Source organism: Podarcis pityusensis (genome assembly GCF_964106645.2).
Source record: "Podarcis pityusensis genome assembly, chromosome: 1".
Taxonomy (NCBI): Eukaryota; Metazoa; Chordata; class Lepidosauria; order Squamata; family Lacertidae; genus Podarcis; species Podarcis pityusensis.
In genome coordinates this window covers 36636779-36658772 of record NC_138028.1, presented here as the reverse complement: position 1 = coordinate 36658772, position 21994 = coordinate 36636779, and the positions used below count along the sequence as shown (strand labels likewise).

Sequence of the window (21994 nt, the reverse complement as noted above, 5' to 3'; positions counted from 1 at the left end):
ATAATAATAATAATTTATTTATACCCTGCCCATCTGGCTGAGTTTCCCCAGCCACTCTGGGCGGCTTCCAATCAAGTGTTAAAAACAATACAGCATTAAATATGAAAAACTTCCCTAAACAGGGCTGCCTTCAGATGTCTTTTAAAGAGAAGATAGTTGCTTATTTCCTTCACATCTGAAGGGAGGGCGTTCCACAGGGCGGGCACCATCTTAATTGCAATGATCTGGAAAACTTTAATGAAGTTGTAGAGCTCGTGTAGAATTTCAGACACACCTGAGTAGTCACCCTAACCATATTCCATGGGTCTTACTCCCAGGTTAGTGGGATTAGGATTGGAGCCTACTTTGTCCAATGATTTCAGACAATCTTCTCCGAGTATGACAGTGGGACGCCAGTCTTACCTCCATAAACAATTCCAAACTGTCCTGATCCCAGCACCTCATCTGGAAAGATTTGGTATACTGTACTGATATCCTGTTAGTACAAAGATGTTGCATGTTAAACATGATGAGTACGGAAATAAAGTCAATTCAGAAAACAATTGGACAGAAATGCTGCTGAATTCCATTCAAAATGCAGTTCGGTGGCAGAAGTCGTGTTCTGGCAAGGCAACGCATCAGAACCTATCTGGAGTCTGGCTTCATTTTGGAATTATGTGCAATGACTTTGGTCCTTCCTGAAGTGTATAAATGGACCCTGAATGTTTGTGCAGATGCACAGTACATTCAAAGTTACTAGGCATCGACAGAAGTGAAGCGGCTACCAAATACCCATGACATGTTCAGTAGCATTTAAGAACTCTGCATACTTCCTTCCCCACTCTGAAGAAACTTTGGGTTTATGAGTCTGTGAGGTGGGGAGAAGCAACTCTCCTAAAGGTGCTCTAAACTCCATCACATTCCAAGGATGGAGTGTAGTGTAGGCCCTAGGTTATTTGGAAGGTTCCCTGAATCAAATGAATTCCAAAAAGGAAGGTGGGATTTCATCTTAAGTCCAAGTAAATGGACTTGTGTGGTTAACATAAGAGCCCACTGGATCAGGCCAATCTAGTTGAGCATCTTGTTCTCACAGAGGCCAACCAGAAGGCCGAAACAGGAGTGAAGCACAACAGCACTCTCCCCACTTGTGATTGTGCAACCGGAATTCAGTGAAAAATATAATACAACCGTTTCATATGGTTCTAATCTCAGATTACACATTGGTGCAATTTTACTGTGGTGCTACAAAAGAGGAATATCAATCGACCCCCAAGATTTTGGCCTTTTTCAAAAAACTGGAAACCAAAAATCAAAGCTGGTGTAAAAATCATTTCTTCAATGGCTACTTTTTTGTCCTTCTCTAAAGAAAATGCCCAATTACACATCGTCTCAAAGTTTTCCAAACAGATCGATGACTTTGCAAGCTGAGTTCTATCACATCTGTCACAAACACTGAGAAAACTTACCACATTTTCTTGGACCTGGCAATTTGACACCGAGATACTGATGGAAATATTTCCTAGAAAGAAAATGTATGGAAATTACTTCTGCTGTGAATGCACAGAATGATATGAACCCACCACTTGAGCGTGGTAGAGGAAAGCCCCACTGCCATAATACCATGACCCTCACAGTATTATGGCAGTGGTGGGCTCAGGGATGAGGTGTGTTGGAGGAAGGTATCTTTTCTTCTAGAATGAGCCTCCCCTTCTGGATAATGATGTATGTGACATACAGTTATTATTAAATTGATGCTGTTATATAGCAGAGGTATAACATTCCCGAACCTAACCACACCATCCATTAGGAAATATTTTTGGTTCTGAAGTAATACTGCCTGATCTGTGATTCCACAGCAATATGTCAAGCCTTTCACAGTTCCTGCAAAGAAGAGTTTGGATTTGATATCCCGCCTTTCACTCCCTTTAAGGAGTCTCAATGCGGCTAACATTCTCCTTTCCCTTCCTCCCCCACAACGAACACTCTGTGAGGTGGGTGAGGCTGAGAGACTTCAGAGAAGTGTGACTAGCTCAAGGTCACCCAGCAGCTGCATGTGGAGGAGTGGAGACACGCACCCGGTTCCCCAGATTACGAGACTACTGCTCTTAACCACTACACCACACTGACTCTCAAGGTCTGGGGACTGAGGGATGGGATTCAGCCCTACACTGATCTTGTGCGAAATTAATCTGTATAACCATCATGATATCCAGACATCAGAGTACGTGTTAAACCTCCTTGGAAACCACATGCTGGATAATAACAGCATAAGTGAAAGGTTGATGTCCCTAGCTGCTTACCTTAGAATAATGTATACACCACAGTGTCCGAGTAAAATTGCACAACATAATTATACTGCCAGCAAAGAGGGTCTAGTCCACATGGTTTCATCCAGTGGCTTATTTTAAAGTAGAAAATTAATTAGCTTACGGTGTAGACTTGGTCCTGAACCAGTGGATGCCCCTTTGGGAATAACAGGCATTAGGGCATGCTGGATTGCCATCTCCCACATCCTTGCAACATCTAGGCCACAACCGCTTGTGAGAACATTGTTATTAGCTGGAGGGCTTGGCAGGTTTTCCACATTTTCCCCGACGTAGTATACTACATTTGCTGTGGTTATTTCAAAGCAATGGGGGTTAGCTTCCTGTGGCATTAAACTGAAGTTTTTTGCAGGTTCCAGAGATAAAATCTCAGACAATGGAATTTCCTGTGACAAATGATAATGGCGATTAATTTTGAAAACACTTTCTCATGAACAAAGACTACTTCAAACACATACTTGATTACAGTTTCTGAGACTCATCGCCAGCTTTCGGGATTCATGCTTTTCTGATGGTTCCCTGGGCTGACAATTACAATATGTTGACAGAGAAGGAGAAAGTGAAAGGAGGAAATCTGCTGACCCCAGGGCTGCTTGACAAGAAAAAGAAGGGAAAGGTGTTTCAGGAGGTAGAGGTGGCAAGGAGTGATTTTGTGGGCAAAACTGCAACATTTTCAGAACATGGTCCAAGGCAGGATTGGAATCTGATCCAAGACATACAAGAATCTGCAGGTTTTAAAACCCATAATTTTTGTATTTGAGCCTGGTGTGGGTGAACTTTGTCAGTATTTTTAGTTTGCAAGTAACAGCAGTCCTGTCCCATCTTCACTTTTCTTCCTACCACTTTCACAAACCTCATAAATCCTGGGGATCCTGCTAGTACTTAGGCATTGATCAGATTCCTGGCACAAATGTTAGAATGGATTTCCTGGCTGCTGGGATAACAGCTGAATAGAGAAGCTAAGGAGTCTCTTTCGTAATTTCCCTTAATAAACACCAATGAAATAAATCAGAGGTGGTTTAGGCTTAGAGCCTGGAACAGCTGCACTCAGGGAAGTCCATTTTGACATTACACTGGTACCTCTGGATGCAAACGGGATCCGTTCTGGAGCCCCGTGCGCATCCTGAAGCGAATGCAACCCGGGTCTGCAGGTTGCGATTCGCCGCTTCCGCACATGCGTGTGACGTCATTTTGAGCGTATGCGCATGTGCGAGTGGCGAAACCTGTAAGTAACACTTTCCGTTACTTCCGGGTCGCTGCAGAGCGTAACCTGAAAACGCTCAACCTGAAGCTACTTCAACCCGAGGTATGACTGTACTATGATGCACAGTTAAATAATAACTATTAGCTTAACAATGTAGCTAAGTATTTGAGATGCCTAAGAAATTTCTCTGGGTTGGGCCTGAATATCAACTTTGGGGATCACATAATGCTCGTTGAAAGAAAAGAAAAAGCTTTAAAATCCATTCTGGAAAATAATTCCCCTCTAAAAGGCTGTAACTCCCCAACCTGCTAAGGGGAATGGGGTGAGGACAAAAGTCCACTCTAATTGAGAACCCATAGGAGAAGCTTAGTGGGCTGTGAGCCCCCATCCATGGTTTTCAGTCCTGTAGCCTCTCTCCTCTCTTTCTACAGTGGTACCTCAGGTTACAGACGCTTCAGGTTACAGACGCTTCAGGTTACAGACTCCGTTAACCCAGAAATAGTACCTCATGTTAAGAAATTTGCTTCAGGATGAGAACAGAAATCGCGTGATGGCAGCATAGTGGCAGCAGGAGGCCCCATTAGCTAAAGGGGTACCTCAGGTTAAGAACAGTTTCAGGTGAAGAATGGACCTCCAGAATGAATTAAGTTCTTAACCAGAGGTACCACTGTATAGCTCTTTTCACCAGCCAGGGAAATGAGCTTTAAATAAAGTGAGTGTGTGTCTGTGTGTGTGCACGTGATGTGCTGTTAGGATGAAAAGTGGCTGGCTGGCTGGGAGAGGTTAGTGGTTTATTTAGATCATTTCTATATGGCTCTATCTACACACATACACAAGCACACACACATATATACCCTAAGCAGTGTTCAAGAAAATAAAGCAAGAGGCAACTAAAATATTACAAAAATACACCACTACATATAAAAATGTTACATAAATAGAAAACTATAATAAATACAAACTGATATCAACATGCCTCCCCTCTCAGCCTCCTGGCTCTCCCCCAGGATGCAACCCATCCTCCTTGGGCCCAAATAAACTCACAGCTCACCCACCCAAAATCTGACAAAGAGGAGGGCTGCTGGAAACTGCTGACATCAATCTAGTCTCTCACTCTAGGCTTCTTTTTTAGGAGCAGGCTCAAGATGGATGCAGCTTCCTCAGGCTGCTCAGGGCTGTGTCTTATTCAGAAATCAGCTGCATTTTTCCAGGAACAGCAGGTTTGGTAAGTTTCCCAGGGAGTCCCAAGGATGGAAAAAGGACACCAGCCACAGATCTTTCTCTGGTGTCTCTGTACACACTCCTCCTCCACCACCATCAGCTGTTGGTTCATGGTGGCACTGGTGAATTTGGATTGGTTTAGGCACAAGTCAAGCTATGTCCCTGTATGTCTGTATCTTTGGGAAACTATTCAGCTGATTTCCAATTCAATCAGATGTGCACGTGTGGGTGTGTGTATGGTGCTCATCCATCTCTTTGAAATATTAACAAACACAACATAAACTTTAATTATAGCTGCATTCTGGAATACACTATATAAAACCAGAACCCACTTTTACCTTGTAGTATTTGCTTTCAGTGTCATTTTGAAACAGTGTAATACATTTGCTGTCTAATCTCCAGTAGTGACGTTTCCTCTGTGTTGACATAAAAACAATCAAAAATAATTTAAGAGAACTTGAAGAAACAATGAAATAAAATTAAATGAGATAATGCAACTTGAAGATTGTGAGGGATGACAAAGAGACACCAATTTCATTTTCAATACAGAGAAATACTCAATGGTATTGTTTTAAACTTATGCAAAAGTAATAGGTATTTTAAAAAACCTTTTTTTCCCCTTGTTGTTCCCTGAAGACTGCATTTTCTTCTACATAAGTTTCATCAGAGATGTATACTTGGCTTCCCCCAGAAATATCTACATACAGCGTGCTGTCACAAGAGTTTCAGAATGTTACTACAGCAACAGTTAGCATTCTACATTAATTGACCATGTACAGACTGAATCTAACAGGTATTACCCTGAGTGATCGTTAAGATCACCTAGATATGTCTTTACCAGGCAGTAATGGAAGTTGTGCTATGTTGTAAAAGGTAAAGGACCCCAGACAGTTAAGTCCAGTCGCAGACGACTCTGGGGTTGCGGCGCTCATCTCGCTTTACTGGCCGAGGGAGTCGATGTTTGTCCGCAGTTTTTCCAGGTCATGTGGCCAGCATGACTAAGTTGCTTCCAGCAAAACCAAAGCAGCGCACGGAAATGCCGTTTATCTTCCAGCCGGAGCGGTACCTATTTATCTACTTGCACTTTGACGTGCTTTCAAACTGCTAGGTTGGCAGGAGCAGGGATCGAGCAACGGGAGCTCACCCTGTTGTGGGGATTCGAACCGCTGACCTTCCAATCGGCAAGCCCTAGGCTCAGTGGTTTAGACCACAGTGCCACCCGCGTCCCATGCTATGTTGTAGTTGTAAAAAATGGGCAATTACGTTTCAACTAGAGTTAAAGTTAAGTTGTGGGCAAGAAAACGTAATTGGAAGTTTGTGTTTAATTGGAAGCCGGATAATTTGTGTGAATCTCTCTCCTTCTGTTGTACACTGGTATACTTACAAAGCTGACTGAGAATAGAATAGTGAGAGCCTGCAAGCCTATTCAGTATAGGTCTTCCTTTCATTTATACCCATTTTGCTAAAAAGGTGATCAGCCTGTGCACCACAGGTTAGATAGAATGATCAAGAGGGAAAAAAGGACTTTGTTGGAGTCTAAATGCTCCTTCCTCCTTCATGCATAATAGCTGGCCTGCACTGTGACAGCACCTTAGGGCTCCATCTGACCTTACTTGAGTTGTAAAGGCACCACTCTTGTCTGTGTCCCTCTCATGCAGCCCCAGGGCCTTGGAAGATATGGCAAGTGTTTGCTGCCATGATGTGTCTTCTTCCTGTGCCAGCATAAACTGAGGCAATAATGTAATGGCAATAAGCCAAGGAGCATAGCTGACGGTCAGGACAATACTGAGCCAGATGGACCAGTTGTGTAAATCTGTATTATAAGGCAGTTTCCCATGTAATTAGGGAATAGACCATAGTTCTGAAAAATATGCTTTTAAGACTGTTTCCATGAGCAACATAATCCAAGGTATTTTAACGTACAAAAATAGTTGCTTTGTCCAAGGTATAACACAAAACTGGACTGACTCTCCAAGTCCAACAGATATGAAGGAAACTGGCCAATATCATTCCTCCAAAGTCTTATCTCAAAGTGCCTCATGTTACAGCATTGCACCACTGCATTGCATTGTGCAGGGCTATAATTCTAAATGTGCCCTATGAAAGCTATGGGTTTCCTTTTTATCTAACAACAACAACAAAAAAAGATAGTCAGATGAAAGCTGTTTTCCACATCTTGATTTGGTTTCCTTCAAAGTGCTTCACATTCTACAGCATGCCAGGGATAAATCTGACCCTTCTGTTTGTTTTGAAGTCTAATCTAGCCCTGACAAAGGTAGCAAATCTTCCTTAAAACATACATCAAACTGTTCACATTCAAAGTTTCCACTCTGCAGTCTGAAACAGCAAGAATACATGACGGACTTTCTTTCTTTAAAAGACTCTTTTGCTCTTAAATAAAGTTGCTCAGGCATACCTCTGCTCAAGATTTTGTTCTGTGGCCTTGGTCTGTCTTTGGAGGGCCCCAAGGCATTTTGTACACATGCAGTAATCCTTGACTGTCAAGGAGAATGAGGGAAGCACCACCAAAATCATTTGGGAGTCACAATTTATCAGTGATGTTCAGAGACTTCTTTTGCTTAACATCTTTCTTACCAGAGTGTCTTTGCTTGTGTAGTGAACCATCCACCCCTCTTTCATCACTGTGCTGCTTCTCCTTTTTGTATGTTTAATAGATTGCACTACTCTCATTAATGGAATATTGTTGCTTGTCGAAGGGCTTAAAAGAAACCACACACCAGTCAATAGATTTTAATAAACATGCAAAACAAATCTTTCTAAAGTGAGATACGTTAATTGGTTGTTCTCTGTGGCTATGTCTCCAGGAGAACAAACAGAACAAGAGAAACAAAGAGTAAGGCTAGTACTGTTGGCCCATAAGAAAAAATCCATAAGAAAAAAGTCCTATCAGAGCAATACTTTTACTGGGCCAACCAAAATGACACGCAAATGAAGCACTAGGTAGCTCCTCCCACACTCCATGTATGCCATTCCAAATGATTTTGGAGGAAGATCAGCTGACATAAATATACTAAATAAACAATAAAAATTTATACATGGCTCTGGTTAAAACTGTAGCATTATTCTGGCACAACAAGGGCATTACACAGGGGTGCAAATGTGTGGGTTGGACTTTTAGATCTGCGTTTTCCCACATCTATTCTTATACACTAATATTTGAAGGACACTAAATTTTTAGTGCCATGGTAAGTTTCAAAAGAGGTGAAACCTATCACCTTACTCCTAGGGTGATATATTGACAGTTATAGCTAGCAGAGGTAACAGTGGAAACAAGTTCAACTATGTGCTGTGCAAAAACTCACCTGATCATCCTATTACTCTCATCCTGGTCAGGATCAGCATCCTGCATTTCTCCATTGTCATTCTGGTTCATTATTGCCATCTCAGCATCATGACCCACAGATTCCTCCATTTCATCCAAGAGTCCACTGTTTCTTTCACTGTCGTTGTCATCACTTCCCTCTTCCATGACCACATCAGACTCAGCACCCGGGCTAAGCAAATCTGGAATTATTTTGACCACGTTATTGTGAAAACCTTAAAAACAGATCCAGTGTTAACTCTGGCATGAAACTAAGCTCGTAGATATGAATACTGCTTCTAAAAGAGCATATCCAGCAAACAAGCAAGACTTTAATTCTAAAATAGCTTTGAGAAATCTACTGAAAATAAAAAAAAAATGTCTAGTGTATTCAGAATAGGATGGAGAAGTTTCTTTTAACTAACAGCTAAAGCTTTAGAAAAATTCCCACAAAGCAAAGCAAATAGCACAGAGGAAAATTTTGAAAATGCAAAACTGTATTAATTCCAGTATGTAATACTGGAATATGGGCTTCAAACAATTCTCCTCAACTTTCTTAAAAATAGCATTTTTCTAAGCATCAAGAGTGAATCTAGAACATTGCAGCTGAGTGTGCCAGTGCATTTTCTTTTATGCTTTATCCAGAAATAACATCACACTGGTGGAATGGGGCCAGTTCTCTAGTTTCATTTCTATCTGTTGATACACGTTTTGTGCCAGGAGGAAATTGTTGAGTCTTTCCCCAATGATCCTTGCTTATTTATAATTCTACCAATCTTGCTTCCCACCTATGTAATGAACTTTTAATAAACATTTGTGTAATCCTTGGATGGATGACAATCCTCGGTGACAACCACTCTTCTGTCGTTTCCTGCGAGGCACTTCCCTAAGACAAGGATTTGGCAGGCATAACAACCTCCACCAAGGCAAGGAGAAATGGTTCTCTTTCTAACAGTGGCATATGAGAGCTTGCTTTCACAGAAAGGACTGCCTACACACAGAGCAAGAGTACACAATCGGTTCTGGGGAACTTCTACTGGGGATAGAACACTAAATGAATCTAAATGTATGCAAGCAAAATGCCTATCTAGAGATGCTGGTGAAACTTGCTTATCCGAGGCTCAGATATGAGCTTTTATGGGACATGCAATACTTATCTCAAAGAAGAGGCAAGCATTAGGATTCCTGAAGTTTTCTCTAGGTATAAAAGTACATTTTCAAGGGGCCAGTGGGACCTTTTTTGTCATGGTGCAATGTTACCAGACACTGGAAAAGAGAGGGGAGGGGGTAGGAAGAGTCACCCCTTCTCCCCTCTTTGTAGTTGTCCAGAACACAGTCACACATTTATATATAAGAAATATTGTATTCCTCTTCCTAGATTGTCTGACATGAGATTCAGGTATATGCCCCTCCTTCTCTGCCTTTATAAAAGAAGAAACTACTTACATACGTAGATAAAGTAGAAGACTCACATGTTCCAGACTTAACCTGCCTTGGTTTTCCATTCTTTATAACTCAGGAAGTCTAATAAATATGCTCACTTTGTTACATTTTAAAGCATCATATTGACAGCTCATTCTCAATTAATATGTTAGTGTACAGGTGTATAATGCAACCTTTGACTTTTCTTTAAAAATAACCCCTCATCTGCTTCTAAGTGTCTTCACTCTATGCAATAGGCTTTTAGAACATGCATTGCTACAGCCTTCAATGCAACTCACCTCCATTAATGGCCACTTCCCCAAGGCAATTATTTGGCACTTTGGGTGCACAGCGTTTGTGACAATTGAACCTGCAATCTAATTAAAGATAAGATGCATAATTTCAGCCAATGATACTGCGACATCAACAGGTGTCGAGATTTGTACATTGCAGCATATAGCAAAAGATCATTGTAAGATGGTCTCTTTTGGTTCAATCGTAATTCCAAACTCTGCATTGGTGCTAACGTAAACAAGCGTGGGGTGAATCTCAGGCTTACAAAACCTGCACTTGCAATTCCCCACTTCCCTTCCGTTGCGTCCAATTCTGCAAAGTTTGGTTTACATTTTCCCTGTGAACCAGGACTGCAAAACATGGTTTGATCCTAGGTTGCAGGGCAAATGCAAACCCAACTTTTCCGGCTGAATGACAGGACTTATTCACGCAACACCAAATGTGGTTTGACATTGTATCTTACATGAGTCAGTATACAGAATGACATTTTTCTTCCTTTCTTTTTTTAAAAATATTATTAATAATAATTTTCAAGAAACAGGAAATAAGCATGACATTATCAAAACAATTGGTTTCCCCCCTCCCACCCCTCCCCCAGTATACAGCATACTTTCCCATAAATCTATATAAGTAGTTGGAGGGTGACAGTCATCAGGATGTTTATTTGAATACTTTTTAAAAAAAACAATGCCATATTTTAACAAAAATGTCATCTATACCTCCAGAGGGGTAAAAAATCTGCACAAAAAATCTGAACTCTGTGATCTGCATCTTTTTATTCATTTAATTGAAAGTATTTCTACATGATTCAACATTTAAATACCTCTGAGCAGTATCTAAAAATGCAAAAGAAAAGCAATAAAAAAGAGTATCATAAAAACAGAAATACAACATAAATACTAGCAAAACAGTATTACAAAAGCCACATAATAGCAGATATTATAAAAGCATCCAATCTTAGGGAGTCTAGGAAAGCCTTGGGAAAAAAAGAGGTCCTTAGAAGATGCTTTCTGTATTTTATCCGGGTTACCTGGCTATGGTAAGAGACAAGTAGTCACTGGTTTTATTACTGAGCCTGCAGCTGCCTGCCCACTACTGAGATCTCAATAGGCATTGCACATTCAGTTTCAAGCATATTTTTGCAGATATAAAGGCCAAAAAATATGGAGGGTTTGTTTACAGCTTAAAGCTGAAATTTTGAGCTGCATTCTATGCCAAATTCCACATACTGTGCTTTTTCTGCACCCCTGCAGAATCACATTACTCACAGATTATATATAAACAGAAAAAGCAGAATGTTGTGTAAATAAGGTTCTCAGGAAGAGCATCTTTTCCTTAGGAGGTTTTGGTCCAGGAAGGTATATGGAAGCCTTGCATATTTCTGTATATTTCTGTCTTATCTTCAAGGGTCAATGAACCGAAGCCTTACTTTGGCAGCTGATTTGATTGCCAAAGGTCACGCCCACTAATGATGACAGTGGTATTATCAAAGCTGTGTGCAATCCACCATTCTGCATGAATGCTCAAAACTTCATGTTTTCATTAAAAAAACAAAAACCATTCTTGTTTTCTACCTCCTATGGCTATAGTCAATGTCAGATGAGTCTGTGGTCAATATATGGTGAAATTTCTAAAGTCATAATTGATACAGTAGGGTTTCCAGAAGTTGTGGTCTAATGCTTCCATGTCCCACACAGCTCTTCTGAAGAGCACAGAAGGGAACTGGCAGAAATGGACTTTCTCATCCTTCCTTCCACCCTCAGCAGCCTCCCATCCTTGCCATAGGTCAGGGTCCTTGTTGCATGTGATGACTTAGCATGGGGGAAGGGGATCCCCCAAGATTAGGCAGAGGCAACTTCAGCGTGCACTTATCTCTGGATCCCACCCCATAAGTAGCAGCAGCAAAACAAAAACACACATATGAACTTTTATAAATACATAACTGAAATTCTTGGAAGCATATGACAGAGCTCCTCTGAGTTCTTAAACACACTTACCTTTGCATTGCAATCCCTGTCTAAAAAGTCCCTTGAGTAGCTTCTTACAATACTGACAGACTGTTGGCCGTGTATATGAATGGATCACAAACGTATGAGGCACTTTAACCTTGGAAAGCAAAATCTTGTCAAGTTGAATAGGTCGCCCAATGTATGACTGTGAATTGGATCTCTTCTCTCTCCCAAAAGACTCCGGAGGTGATTTTTGCTAGAATGTGCATATATGGAGGCAGATGTTTAAAAAGTCATTTTAGCAGACACTGTTTTTAACAAATATATACCTTGTACATTCAAATTTGGCTGTGTGTGTGTGCATATATGTGCATGTGTGTTTTATCTATATCTTTATCTATCTAGCCATTGCATGGGCTTGTCCCTGCCCTCTCCACTCCCACGCCTTCCATGGCAGCTTTCGTTGTGATAATCAAACTTCAGGGAAGTGTGGTACCAAGAAATGTCAGGGCATGGGAAAGTCTTGGGCATTGCTGAAGGACTAGGTGCACAGTTGCTATTTTTGCATTGCATTTCTTCCCCAGAACGGACTCAGTATACTTTAAAATGAGATATGCTTTTTCCTCTTCAGAACTTAACACATGCAAATTTATGCATTAATTCAGTAAGTAATAAATCAGTTAGAAACACAATAAGCTAAGTCTTTTTTTAAGCTGGGTGACAGCTACAAAATACCACCTTTGTCACTGGATGGAGTTTTGTGGATTCTCTTTCCTTGGAGGTTTTTAAATAGAGGTTGGATGATCATCTGTCATGGATTCTTTAGTTGACATTTCTGCTTTGCAGGGGATTGGACTAGATGACCCTTGGGGTTCCTTCCAACTCTACAGTTCTAGGATTCTAACAATGTAGGGCAAGAGCTAAGGCTTTTCTCAGAAAATACAAATTGTAAAAATGCCTGCTAAAAGTATGATCTACTGCTCTGGACTCATACTTCTTTATCCAATGTGTTGGTGGTTAGTTAAAGAGAGATGTGAGTATTTTTTTTTTCCGGGTAGCCAGCCAGATTCCTGACTCAGGAAGCCTGGACACTTACCAGGAAACAATTGCTTAACTAGATTACATTATGGAAACTACAGAAGCCAGCAACCCCTCCAGGCACTAAGCAAATCAGTACAATTATTTCTCAACAAGTATATTGCTTTTAGACTGGACAGCACTGTATTTCAAGCACCTTCTGCAAATCCTAAGAAGGTTTCACATGTGCAGATATTTAATTGGACAGCTGCCCAGCTGTTTCAGTAAAGCTGATTCAACCCAAGCAATAAAAATATTATTAGGCAGGCTGTATTGTACTTACGTGATTAAAAATAAGCAAGGTACGTTGCCTTCGGTACAATTTAGGAGAAAATCAAATTTTAAAAGAGGTTTCAGCTTTGTGTCCTTTTTTAACAACAAAATTAAAAAGGTAGCTAAAGAGATCTGGGTAGGCTAACAGAAGCTACAATGCATCTAAAGCAATGGCATCTGCTTCTACATGACAACAGCAAGGTCTTTGTGGATGAATTGAAATATTGATTGAAATAAGAGAGTGACAGCTGCTAAACAGCAACAATGGCTTGTCTGTTCTCACTTTTACTTGGTTCATTTAGGACTTACAAGCCTGGAATATGCCTGGAGAGACAATTTTATGACGTCTATTAAAATATTAATATTTTTAAAATACTACCTTTAAAAACTTGAGTCAGAGCTGTTTGAAGGACTGCCTACACACATACCATAAGATCACGACGGAGCCACTTGTCCACTACTAAGACCAGTGAAATTGGTAGGCACAAGAGGGAGTTATCAGTGGTGGCCCCACATCATAGGAATTCACTGCCACTTGACCTCCGTGAAGCTATCACCTATTTATTTTTGCTGGCTTATTTGGGAGCGATGTTCTGTGCTACTATTGAACTTCTTGGGTTGGTTGAAAATGCTGTTTTTGTTTTTGGTTATTTATTATCAGTGGTTTCATTAAAGTTGTGAGCTTTGCAGGAGCCTTTAATTGTATACTACTTTATTATTGTTGGAAATTATTTTTATTTTATTTTAAGCAGCCTTCTGTGGGTTTTACTTATAAAAAACAGCCAACTCACAGACACACACACACACACAGACACGCTCTGTCACAAGAGACTAGGGCCCTGCGGGACCTGACATCTTTCCGCAAGGCCTGCAAGACAGAGTTGTTCCACCAGGCCTTTGGTCAGGGCCCAGCCTGACTCCCTCCTCTGGCAACCTGCACAGAACTTTGCTTAACGGTTGCCATTAATTTGATTTTAATTAATTTTTATAATGAAATGTTTTAGAATGTTGGATTATTTGAATGTTTGATTATTTGATTGTTGTTAGCCGCCCTGAGCCTGGCTTTGGCTGGGGAGGGCGGGATATAAATAAAATTTATTATTATTATTATTATTATACAAACATATAGCAGGAGCGCTCCAATGTCTTTTCTAACTGGAGATGTCATAGACTGAACATATGACTTTTACAGTGGTACCTCAGGTTACATACGCTTTAGGTTACATGCGCTTCAGGTTACAGACTCTACTAACCCAGAAATAGTACTTCGGGTTAAGAACTTTGCTTCAGGATGAGAACAGAAATCGTGCGGCGGCAGCAGGAGGCCCCATTAGCTAAAGTGGTGCTTCAGGTTAAGAACAATTTCAGGTTAAGAATGGACCTCCGGAATGAATTAAGTACTTAACCCGAGGTACCACTGTACAGGCAAAGGAGGTAATTGCTTGCCCCTGCCCCAGCTTCACATATGGTTGGGCAAATGGTTCAGAGCTGCTGTTTGAAAAAGAGCACCAACCACATGTGCATATCTATGTAGCTTGATGGTTTTTATGGACCCAGGCAACTGAGCAGTGGTAACTTCAAGCCCTTTTGTGAACAGTTAAACTCCTGAGAGATAGCTGATCTCTGCTGAAAGCGGGTATTGAAGTGACTTCAAAACCCACAGAGTTCTTTTACTGGTGTGGTTTGAATTCAAGATGTGCCTGCAAAGGAATATTTTATCCTTTACAGCCAAGCTTGAGCCATTGCCAGTGAGTGTGGATGCTAATGAACTAGAATAGTCCAATGGTCAGACTTCTTGTGTTCCTATGATTTCAGTGAGTCAACTCCGAGCACGGGTTAGTTGGAGATCACCCAAGACTGAACTACAAAAGAGCGTCTGAACTTCTCATTTTGGGGTTGAAAATACATTTTAAGATCAAAATACATGAAAAGTATGACCACATTTCCAAATGAAAGAAATGTGGCACAGCGCTACTTTCATTATGAAATTAATTCACTGCAAAATTTGAATTGCTAAGCATTTACCATTTAGCCATATTAGGAGTATAAAAGAAGTACATACCTCAAAGCTAGGGCTTGTAGGAATCTAGATAAGGAAGACCACAGTCAAAACAAACAGAGAAAAACAAAACATAAAGCCATGTTATTTGGGAAGCAAATATAAAGTTCAATTCTTCAAATAAAAACAAAAAAGTTTAACCAGCCTGCATTTATCTACCAACACCATTATTTGTTCAAACTTCTATTATATTTGTTTGCTTATTTTAAATATTTCTATGTTGCCTTTGGGGCTTCAAATAAGATTTAGAGGGTTAGACTATTTAGTAATGAAAACAACTTTCAAAAATTGTAAAAAACAAAATGTATAGAACCTTTGGATTACAAAAAAAGATGATTAATCCCACTGTTATTTGTATGTACTTCCAACAAATGGGACCTGCAAAACGTTGAAGTATGGAATGCCCCTATTCCAACTAGGAGCTATAGTCTTCCCACCCCCACTACTAATTTGTGTACTTCTTCAAACCTACTGATACTTCCCTTCTTGTGTTTGGATGGTGGCATATCTAGGAGATATAGATAGGCATTTTTTATATGATCAAAAGCTACAAATCTGTACAAAATTACATGGAAATAAGTCCCATTGAACTCAACAGAAATTACTTCTGAGCAGACATGCATAGGATTACACATTTATTTAACTGTAAGTAAATAATATCTAGTTTTATTGTCTTTGTCTAGATGAAGTTTGCCTCTAAACTTATCTTAGAAGACTGAGCTTGTCCTAAAATGAAATCTGTCCTGAAGCTTTAAACAATATTTGCAAATGGACTTGTCAAATATTATCCCAGTCTCCTGTCTTTGCTATCATGGTTATCAGGTGCTACCATGATACACTGATAAAGGCAGGTTGCCATTCTTGGGTGTCCTTGCCTTTGTGGAATCAACTGAAAATTTTCAAATAATAGAACTTCAATTAATAATACTTGACTGGTATTCACAACACAGATAAAATGTTTTGAATATACATTTAAATGCACAATTTTAAAGCAAGAATCATTTCCCCCCGTTGTTTTCTTGCCACGTATCACATGAGAAAGACATGTGAGAAAGTAATGTCTCACCCACACTTAAGATTTCCTGCATCAGAACAAAAGCACTTTGTATGAAGTGCCCCAAGAGCTATGCTGGCACAATCTCACAAAATATGTCTTACAACGGGACTTTCTGAACTCTTCAAAGGTGCCAATGCAAATGTTTACACATTCTTATTTAGGTTATGGCCTTACTGCCACTTGAATTGCCAATAAATCTGTTATAAGTCCTGTAGTGAAAGACAGCAATTTGTGTTGTGTAAATGTGTCAGCCCCTTTGACCAAGCCAAAGAGCTTGAGATTGTCTAGTGAAATTTCTTCTTCTTCAAACACCACATCCCAGTGATAAATCCCAACTATTGTTGGAAATGTCCAAGGAACATTGCAGGTACTTCCATGTGTTGAGGACAGTGAGCTTCTGATTTGTCACAGTAGTAAGTCATTTTGGACATGGAGGAAATATTTAAAGGCAGATTGTGACCCTGCTGCTTAAGAAGATGACAAAATCCTAGCAAGTGTCCTTAAGCCCCTGGGCTTGCCCCACAGCTCTTTAGTTCTCTGTGTATTAATTATTATAATTGTTTTTTATTATTCTTACATCTCACTTTTGAAGTGCAGTGTGCTTTATAAGATTTTATCTTTATCTCCATACGGAGATAAAGCAAGTCTACTAATTTTCTCATCTACCCTAGTAGCCTATAGCCTACTTTTGATGACCAATGACTCTCTAAGGCATCAGAGAAAATGGGGTATTTTACAATCCTGCTATCCAGAGTTGCCAGGGAATGAACCTAGAGCCTTCATGGTGTGACCAGATGCAAAGGGTAGACAGAGCTCCTACAGCTTTAATAGTTGTGTAGAAGAGAAAAAAATAAAAATTGCAGCCTGTGAAGATTGTCATGCAACTATTAAAGCTTAGGAAAGCCCGTTCTCTCTTGTATCTGGTCATCTGATGCCTTCTGCAGGTAAAGCCTTTGCTCTACTGAGATGTAGCGCTCTCCTTTCCACAGCAATTCCTGTCAGCAAGTTCCTCTTGCAGGTCCTGCTGTTAACTGATTGGGAAGAGTCAATAGTATAGCAAGGCCAACCCAATGAATGGGTGTGCCTGAATGGGGATTTGAACCCGGGTACAGCTCCAGTGGTGCTGGGAAAGATGGAGGGCACAAGGAGAAGGGGACAACAGAGGACGAGATGGTTGGACAGTGTTCTCGAAGCTACCAACATGAGTTTGACCAAACTGCGGGAGGCAGTGGAAGACAGGAGTGCCTGGCGTGCTCTGGTCCATGGGGTCATGAAGAGTCGGACACGACCAAATGACTAAACAACAACAGCAGCTCCAGTGCTAAGACCACTGAACCTCCATCGCTAAGACCACTGAAATTCACTGAAAATTATTATGCACCCCCAAAAGATATGAAAAGAATGCTGACAACACTTCTGTAGTGACCTTATTTATTGGACTGGGCACTGTGTATCGAGGGGCCGCGTTGCTATGTTACTTAATCATGCATGCAACTAAGTAGCAACATATCACATTAAGAGAACAGGAATCACACCAGAGGGTTTTTTAAACCTTATTATTCTTCAGACTTTGCTAAGACAGTGGGTGCTCATAATTCTTATTGGAGCTTTTTAGTGTTGGCATATTATAAACAGACTCTGTTCTAATGGATATTACAGCTCAAATATGGAATGTGACTCCATAAGAAAAAGAAAGCTCAAACAGTTTCAGTTGGTAAAATATGTATTTGGGGGGGGGGGGGGCGAGTGCACTGAGAAAAAATATGCATGGGAAAGATGCACATGTAAGAAAACATGTGGAATGTATAAGTAATTACTTTTTAAACCCCATGAGAGTTTATTTAGAGCAATGTTTGTATTTTGGATAAGGGAGGGGATCTCTTGTTATTTTTATTAATGTAATAGTTCAAACTATAATCTATCTAGGTCTAGCATGATAAGCGCAAGTAATAGATGTTTTAAAAGCTGATTAAGAGTGAATCTAGCTTTCATTTTCTGTGGCAGGCTAGCTGATTATGGCATGCAATATTTTGCACATTAACATTTATATTAAAATTTTACCAGGTGTGGGTGTCTGTCAGGCCGACATGTATGGTGCCATTATATAAATCAGTGAATAAGGAAGCATATGCATACACGAGAGCTTCATGTACACACTGGAACTTCCTTATGCACAAGGAATGTTTGATAAGGGCATCCATCTGTGTGGAATTCGGTATCTGTCCAGTCAGCTTCTATATTTGAGAAGAGGAGGGACCTCCATCTTGCTCTTCATATCATCAAGACAAAGTCTTGAGCCAGCCCTGTTGCAGTGGTCTAGCACATAATAACTGGTGTGTTTTTTTCATGGTATATTACTGTGTGCAGATTTCTGGAAATATACATGTATATTTTCTGTAGAAAAGTAATGATCAAGTGTTCAAAAGTCATTCATTTATTATTATAGAACCTGCTATGTTTAATATTTATAAATTTTGTACCAGGAGAGTTTCATCTGTAGTAGTAGGTGAAAGTTCTGCAGACACTGTCCTGATATTACTAAGTCCTGTCAAGGAAACATTTGAAAGCCGTCTCTTCCGGACACAACTGCAGTTGTTAGGGATCTTAAATGCACATCTCTTGTGATAGTTTAGGCCACATCCTGAAAATTGAATAAAAAATAATGCTGATTTCAGATTATGTCAATCTAAAGCAACAGATGAAAACTAGTAATTTGGAAAGGATTTCTTAAATGCCTGCTTTTGAATAAGGAAGTTTATTCAACAGTGCGGAGTTTAGGTGGTATCTCAGTAAGTTGGGCACTAACCCTTGATTTCCTGAGCCAGCTCAGAGTGCTTCCTTAGGACGGCTCTGGCTTGCATTTGGATCAGGGATAAAAGGAGGTGTCATTGTGAACTCTTTTGATGGCAACCAGCAGACCGTTTTCTTGCATCTCCCTACATTTCAGTAGGTCTACTGAAAGCATGGTTTAGTTGGAGATGACCTGGTTATGGTACATGAAAGAGGAAAAGAACAATTGTGTCTACCGAATCATGCAGCATGTATGGGGACAGGCGATAGATAGGTTTAGGTGGGCACAAATGTGCATGCACATTTGAATGTGCATGCCTAAGTCAAGCTTAATGATTTTCCTCCCATCTCAGCAGCACCCCCTGTTATAGCCTCTTTATCCCATAAAAGCAGACGTCTCCAATAGAAGTGAATGAGATTGTAAATCTGAGCATGAACTTCAGTAGTAATTAGTACTACTTATTTATTTATTTTCACAAGATTTATATACCAGTTGATTGTAGTAAATCCTCAAAGTGGTTTATTACTGAATTAATCATAATAAAATAAGAGAGAGCATAAAGAATTTTCCAAGGAGCGGGGTTATGATTGTATGGTCTAAACTTGATTGATTTCTTTGTTGCTGCCCAGAAATTTTTGAGCATTTATATCACTTGCAACGTATCTGGAGACTTCTTTTGCAAAAGCACAGAGGCCGATCTTTAACTCACCCTCGCATTTGAGTCCCTGCCGTACAAGACCCCACAGCATTTCTCCACAGTGGTCGCAAAAGGCTGGTGCTCTGTACGAATGAACAAACAGAGCATGGGGTCGAATCTGAAAGTCTTCAAATGTTGCAGAAGCTGGTGAAAGAAAAGATTTCCCAAAAGTTTAAAATGAAATGTGATGACGACAACGACGATTATGGAGGCCTAACTGTGCCTAATATTGCTACGTTAAAAAGCTACTCTTTTTCAGCAAGTGGTTTAGCTCAGATAAACTGATAATAGCAGGGAGTAAAAAAACATACTGGGAAAAGATTCTGGATTTTCTTTGGTTTCAATCATGTGATCTTCTATATAAAACCAAACTATTGTTACCAATGGAAGCCCCAGTTACAGCCTAGATTGAACTTCATCCATTTCTAATCCCAACCCTACGACATTACTAAAAGCCTTATCCAACCACTAGGAGAAATCCAACTTTGGCACAAAGGATCTATTGATACTTCAGGCTCAATCACTGAAGGCTATATCATTCATAGGAAGAATTCATATTCAGGGAAAGATACTGACGAGCAGTCCTTCTGTGCCTTAAATTGCATCATGTACTGTGTTGCTCATGCAAATTGGATGCCAATCTGTATTTTTTAAATCCATAATTGCAGAGTTTGCCAACCTTTTTGGGTCCATTATCAAATTATATAATTGAGTAAGAGCCATGGGCACCACCTGTTCTGGTTACTTATTTCCCCCTCTCAATTAGACCCCCCTCTCAAGAGGCAGAAAGAGAGAAACCGCACACAGAGAGACAATTCATTTTTCTAAGAGACTTGGGTCAAAGCCATATGCAACATTCTCCTTCAGTTCCACAAACTTGACAGAAGAGAAAATGTCACCTTATGACAAAGGGGACAGTCGTAAGGTTTTGTGGTTACCTGGGAAAGACTTGAAGGAGATCATTGCACTCACAAGCATGATGCTGGTGATCCTTTATTTACTGTCTGCAAAAACTTTCTGAGTCTCTCTGTGTGTGTAAATGTATAAATTGTATAAATGTGAAAAGTTATTCATCAGGAAATACTGTCATATAGTCATAAGTGCTACACTTACAACTTACTTTATCACTGCGTCTTACTTGTCAAACAATAGAATGCCTGAGGCATTTTGGCACAAGAGCTTTCAGTTCTAAGACCTTTGTTTGACTTAAGTATAAAACAAAGGTTTGCTATTTCAAGAGGACAGTAAAAGTGAAATTCTGCAGCATATGTGGAACGTAAACTGTATCATTTCATCTAAAGTTACATTTCCAAAAGTATGCAGTGCTATAAAGTACAGAAAAGCAAATCAACCACTGTGTTGCAGGGTTAAAAGTGCAGTTTAAAATAAAAATTAAAAAAATTCAGCCTGGCAATAAGAAACATCTATTCCACCGTCTCCAAAACAATTTTTACTGCAAACAAATATATATATAGAGAGAGAGAGAGAGAGAGAGAAGAATGCTGTTGGATCTTCTGAACAAGCTAAATGGAGGAGGGATTTCTAGGCTATGGCTGATAAATTAACCTGGTGCCCTCCAAAGGATTTGAACTACAGACTACAGCTCCCATAAGATCCAGCAAGTTTGGCTGTGCTGACTGGGTCTGAGAGTAAGTGTACATCAAGTTGGCGAAGGCTGGGCTAAGCACAAGTCATGAACTTGGTATATATGTAATAGTGCCTGGTCTCTAATGTTAAGGAACACTTTGCAGGCTAGCACACCACCAGCAATCTGGCACATGTACACTTCCTTCCTCTCCTCCCTTACATGAACTCCTCCCCCCCCATCCCATTTAAATAGTTAAGATCATGATCATCACACATTTCTGACAACAGAAAATTCATTTTTCTTTAATCACTTATGTACTGTTTTATTTACTGCAACTTCTCTTCTGTACCTTCTTAAATGCTGGTAGTAATAACAGCTTAAGAGAATTACAAACAGAAAACTTAATCAAATATATGTTATTTCCTGCTTGCTCATAATTAACAACACTTCTAAAAAATTATTCAGATTCTGGCAATGTGCCCCAGAGGAAGGGATTTTCAAAACTGCACCACAGTCTCCTAGAATGCTTTTCTCTTTAGCTATTACCAGTTTAAAATGGAGCAAGGTCATTTCCCCCTTTTGCTGCGCTTCAAATTTCATTTGCACACTGCTGTACACATCAGTTAGATTTGATGTGTTTCTAAGTCAGCCAGTTTGTCCACACCAGTATGAGGAAAGGGTATTGGATGCAAGTACCCTCTTAACTAGGGACGTGGGTGGCACTGTGGGTTAAACCA

General features: G+C 40.0%; 1 protein-coding gene across 2 annotated transcripts in view; it reads right to left on the bottom strand.

Annotated features, from left to right (window-relative positions):
- PRKD1 (protein kinase D1) overlaps positions 1-21994 on the bottom strand; it is a 106427-nt gene that overhangs the window by 10897 nt on the left and 73536 nt on the right. Inside the window, exons 1-12 of one of the 2 annotated variants that reach the window (XM_080977848.1) lie at positions 19682-19813; positions 18988-19164; positions 18662-18822; positions 15128-15151; positions 11764-11971; positions 9772-9849; positions 8052-8253; positions 7324-7447; positions 5067-5144; positions 2410-2689; positions 1446-1498; positions 403-475 (exon numbers count right to left, since the gene is read on the bottom strand). In XM_080977848.1, the coding sequence (XP_080833974.1) occupies positions 403-475; positions 1446-1498; positions 2410-2689; positions 5067-5144; positions 7324-7447; positions 8052-8253; positions 9772-9849; positions 11764-11971; positions 15128-15151; positions 18662-18822; positions 18988-19042 (1336 nt within the window). In that variant the 5' untranslated portion in view covers positions 19043-19164; positions 19682-19813. Of the gene's footprint in view, positions 1-402; positions 476-1445; positions 1499-2409; positions 2690-5066; positions 5145-7323; positions 7448-8051; positions 8254-9771; positions 9850-11763; positions 11972-15127; positions 15152-18661; positions 18823-18987; positions 19165-19681; positions 19814-21994 lie in introns of those variants that run through there. The other variant, XM_080977847.1, reaches the window with a different exon arrangement.